Source organism: Octodon degus, unplaced genomic scaffold (assembly GCF_000260255.1).
Source record: "Octodon degus isolate 3935 unplaced genomic scaffold, OctDeg1.0 scaffold00025, whole genome shotgun sequence".
NCBI lineage: Eukaryota > Metazoa > Chordata > Mammalia > Rodentia > Octodontidae > Octodon > Octodon degus.
In genome coordinates, this window is record NW_004524601.1 from 17,745,520 (window position 1) to 17,750,046 (window position 4,527).

Below are 4,527 nucleotides of genomic sequence, written 5' to 3' on the forward strand. Positions count from 1 at the left end.
TCCCTGTGCTTTGCTAAGCTTGTTCTAAGTAGGTGCTTTAGACCACTGAGCCATCTCACCAGCCCCATATGCCTACTTTTTATAGTCAGATATGTTTGGATTTAAAAATTTACTCTGGCCAGCTCTCTAGTTACTAACAAATGAAAACAAAAATTATTAACAACAAATGCACACACAAAACGAGCTAACATAATTAGAAAATTTCTATTTGGAAATGATGGACTCATCATTTTCCCCATTTTTACCATGATGGATTTCATATTCTTTGGTTCCTTGTCCTTTAAATACTGCTAGACAGGGCTGGAAAACATAGAGATCCCTACACACGCCTGGTGCAGAAGAGCAATCAAACCTTCCAACCTGAAAAGTATAAAGACAGTATTGAATTTCATGAAAACAAAACACTACCTAATCAATTTGTAGTCAAATATTCCTGAAGATAACTCTAAAATGACACTGAGCTTGTGGCAGTATTTTTTTTTTTTTTTTTTTTTGCAGTACTGGGGTTTGAACTTGGGACCCTGTGCTTGCCAGCTAAGTTCTTATTCTACTGAGCTATCGCCCTGGCTGGGGCAGTATTTCAAAACACAAGTTACTTATAAAAAGGAAAATTGGGCTGTGTAGATAGCTCAGGCATAAGCAGCTGTCTGGCAAGGGCAAGGTCCCAAGTTTGATCCTCAGTACCACATCTATGCTGGCCCTGGAACCGGGCGTGGTGGCGCACACCTGTAATACCAGTGCCGGGGAGGCTGAGACAGAGGAGGATCACTAGGAGTCCAAGCTGCATAGTGAGAACCCGTGTCAAAAATAAAACAACGGGGGCCTGCCCCTTAGCTCAGTTCTTTAGGTGGCTGCTTCAACAAAGCAGTCAGGCTCAGGTTGCTGTGGTTCGATCCCCATAACACAAGACAGCCAGTCATGCCTTGAAGGCATTCGGCGCAAAAAAACAAAAAAACAAAAAAACAAAAACAAAAAAAAAAAAACACCAACAAAAAACAACATTCACATTTAAGACTGAAAATTCAATTCGTCTTCAATACGTATGTAGTGTTCAATCTCAGGCTAGAGGACAGAGAACTGAGTAAGCAACAATAAGAAAAAGTTTGTTCTTTTTATACAGTGTGAAAGAAAACAGCAAAAATAAAATGGAAATGATAAAGAAAAAAATTACAGCATGTAAGGAAGATCTGTAAGAAGTAACAAGACAGCCTGTGATCCCAGCTCTGGGGAGGCTGAGGCAGGAGCATCACTGTGTGCTCAAGTCCAGCCTAGTGACATCGTGAGACTGTCTCCAGAAACCAACCAACAAGCCAAACACTGCTAAGGAGAAAGCGAATGTGCCAGGGATATAAAGAGAAAATAAATTAGAGAAGAATTATGACCTGTCAGGAATTAGGTTTTTTATTTTTTGAGAAGGATTTTTTTTTTTTTTTTGGTCCCCTCAGGATGCCTTAAGGGCAGGTCTGGTAAGGCGTGAGGATCTGGGGAATCGAATCACAGAATACTGAGCTTAAGCAGGCGCTTAAACAGTGGATCTAATGGGCAGGCTCCCAGGAATTATGTTTTTTAATGCAGATTGTTATTATACTATTTTGACCTATCAGAATAGTGAGGAATGAAAGGTGTTACCATGGTTGACAAAAATGTGGAGAAATACCCACTCACATGCTTTCAGTGAGATTACAAATTCATAGAAATTTTCTGGAATAGTAATGATAAAAAAGGAAAATATGTAACCCCGAGTCAAAATTTTTCACATTAAAATACTTGGACAAGGGGGCCTGCAGGTTAGCTCAGTTGTTTAACATGCCTGCTTGGGCAAACCCAGTCAGGTGCAGGGGACTGTGGTTTGATCCCCAGCTCCACATGCCTTACCAGAACTGCCCCTAAAACAGTCTGAGCCAGTCCCCCCAAAATCCTAATAATACCTGGGCAAGTCTTGTATCATTTGATCTTTTTTTTTTTTTTTTTAATGTATTTAGTACAGGGTCTACAGGGTCTCACTACATTTTTATTTCCTTTTCTTTTCTTTTCTTTTTTTTTTTTTTTTGCGGAACCAGGGATTGAATTCAGATCCTTGTGCTTGCCAGGGAAGTGCTTATTCCACTGAGCCATCTCCCTGGCCCCAGGGTCTCACTACAGACTGGACTTGTAGTGATCCTCCTGTTTTTCAGGCGCCCAAGCGCTGGGATTACAGGACCAGGCCACCACACCCAGTCTCAATTGCCATCTCAGCACACCCCAAGGGCAGGGCGAGCACAGCATGCCAGGGATCAAACCCCAGGCCCTGTATCTGCCTAAGCAGGTGCTTTAATCTGCTGAGCTATCTGGCTTGCCCTACATCTTTTGAACTTAAAAATGGAAAAAGTCAACAAGACATCTGTCAATCAATTATGATGTGAACACACAGTAAGATACCACTGAGCTTTTAAGGAGGGACAAAGAAAGACACACCCCCACCCACACACACTTACAGGCCAGTGAAAAAGTTTGATGCTGTTGAACGTAAAAGCTTACTACAGAAGAATAGTGAACTCATTGTGATGAAAAAGTTTACACACAAGATAGGTGTGGGTACAGACGCCTAGAGTCCCAGCACTCTGGAGACTGAGGCTCAGGGGGTGCAGGTTGAGGCCCAGCCCAGGAAATTTAGCAGAACCTTGGATTCAATTTCTAGTACAACTTGTACACAATTATATATATAAATTTCCACATGTATAAAAATAAACTTCACCAACCACTACAGCATGTGTTCAGGTGCTCACATATGTATCTGTCCACTTATACCAGTACCCAAAGTATAAAAAAATTTACACAGGAAATTGTTTCAATACTACTCATGGCCATGAGTAGTACTGAAAGTACAGGTGAACTTTTAGACAACTATTATCATTCATTTCTGTGTTTATATATGTTTGCATATCCTAATTTTTAAGCAATAAGCAAGAATTACTTAGGTAAAGAAGAACTTACAAAAGCAATGTGGCACGTAAGATGTTTGGGGCTTGGAAATTGCCCCGTGTCAGTCATCCATGAGAAGAAAGGGCTAATTCAATTAGAATTCAACAATTCTTCCTTAGTCACTGGGCTGGGGTCCCGAGGCTCACTGCTGCCCCAGCACTGAACAGCTGCACAGGACAGTGAAAAGCTATACTTGACCACAGTAAAGCCTTGCACCAGGACCTCTGTGGCCCCTGGGGTGGGTGCCACGGCAGGCAGCTGTCTCACAGTATCAACCTACTGACTTTCCCTGCAGAAGTGAAGAAAAGCCAGTGAAGAGCATCCAAGATGGCTGAAGAGGTGCCCTGAACTCGCTCCGTCTGAGGGCAGCCAGTAACCCCAGGGGCAAGTGCGTTTTGAGGATGGTGACTGAGAAAACAGAACAGACTCAGCAAGGGCAGCGCGGATGGTAGGATAGAGAGAAGCAGAGTGCAGGGCAACCATGACCTGCTCTCTGGCTATAGAGGACTCCATCTGGAAAGGAAAAGGAAGCAGGAGAGCACCAGTGACTACCCAAAACCACAGATCACAGCTCTACCCATGAGACTGTCACAGGTCCCAGAGCCTAGAAACCCATGCGACCACCTTGCTTCAGAAAAGGAACTCAAACCCGACTTTTCCACCGACTTCCAGAGCCCAAGCTGTGACATGTTAGGTATCATACCACTGTAGGAACAGAGGCACAGCTTGATGTCGTCCTGCCCTGGTGACTGGTAAGCCATCCTCACTGCAGCAGCTCTGGGGCTGGGGTACTCACTTTGCAGGGCTGAAGACACGCTTCCACAGTCCCTGCTCTGGCCATGCAGCTGCCACTCTGAGAGGCCATGCCGCCACTGCTGCTGGCCTTCGGTGGTGGTGGGGGTGTCTGTGATGGGTACCCTTGGGAGCCCACTAACATCCCAGACACTTAGGGTCCAGACACCATGGACAGGGAATACAGCTGAGGAAGTCAAGTGGAGACTGGCGTGGGTGCTCAGTAAAGACACAGGACAACCTACCAAAAGGACAACCTATGCCCAGCTATACCCAAGTCTGCTCACAAAAGCTACTCCCCCGAAAGTGAAAGAGGCCAACTGTCATACTTGAGGTGCAAATCCTAGAGACACAAGGAAAATAAAAAGCAGAAAAACACGATGTATTTCCAAAGAAACATGGTAATCTCCAAAAACTACCTAACACAGAAAAGCTATGAAATGTTTGAGAACAAATTAAAAGTGATGCTCAAAAAAACCCAGATACAAGACAATACAGATAGACAATGAAATGAGTAAAACAATTTAGGACATGAACAGGACATTTAACAAAAATAGAAATTATTAAAAAACAGAGATCAAAAGGTAAAAAATTCAGTCAGTGAAATTGAAAATATAGCAGAAAAATTTTAAGAGGAAGAAAAAAATGAAGACATGTCTTTTGAAATAACTCGTGTAGATTGAAGAAAAAAAAATAAAGACCATGAAACTTACAAGAAACTATTCAGTGAACAAGCATTTATCTACCCACAAAGAAAATGAGAAAGTAATAGCC

General features: G+C 42.9%; 1 protein-coding gene across 1 annotated transcript in view; it reads right to left on the bottom strand.

The window, feature by feature from the left end:
* Dnajc10 (DnaJ heat shock protein family (Hsp40) member C10) overlaps window positions 1-4,527 on the bottom strand; it is a 47,521-nt gene that overhangs the window by 20,375 nt on the left and 22,619 nt on the right. Inside the window, exon 13 of the mRNA XM_023712340.1 lies at window positions 246-360. Within this exon, the coding sequence (XP_023568108.1) occupies window positions 246-360 (115 nt within the window). The remainder of the gene's footprint in view (window positions 1-245; window positions 361-4,527) is intronic.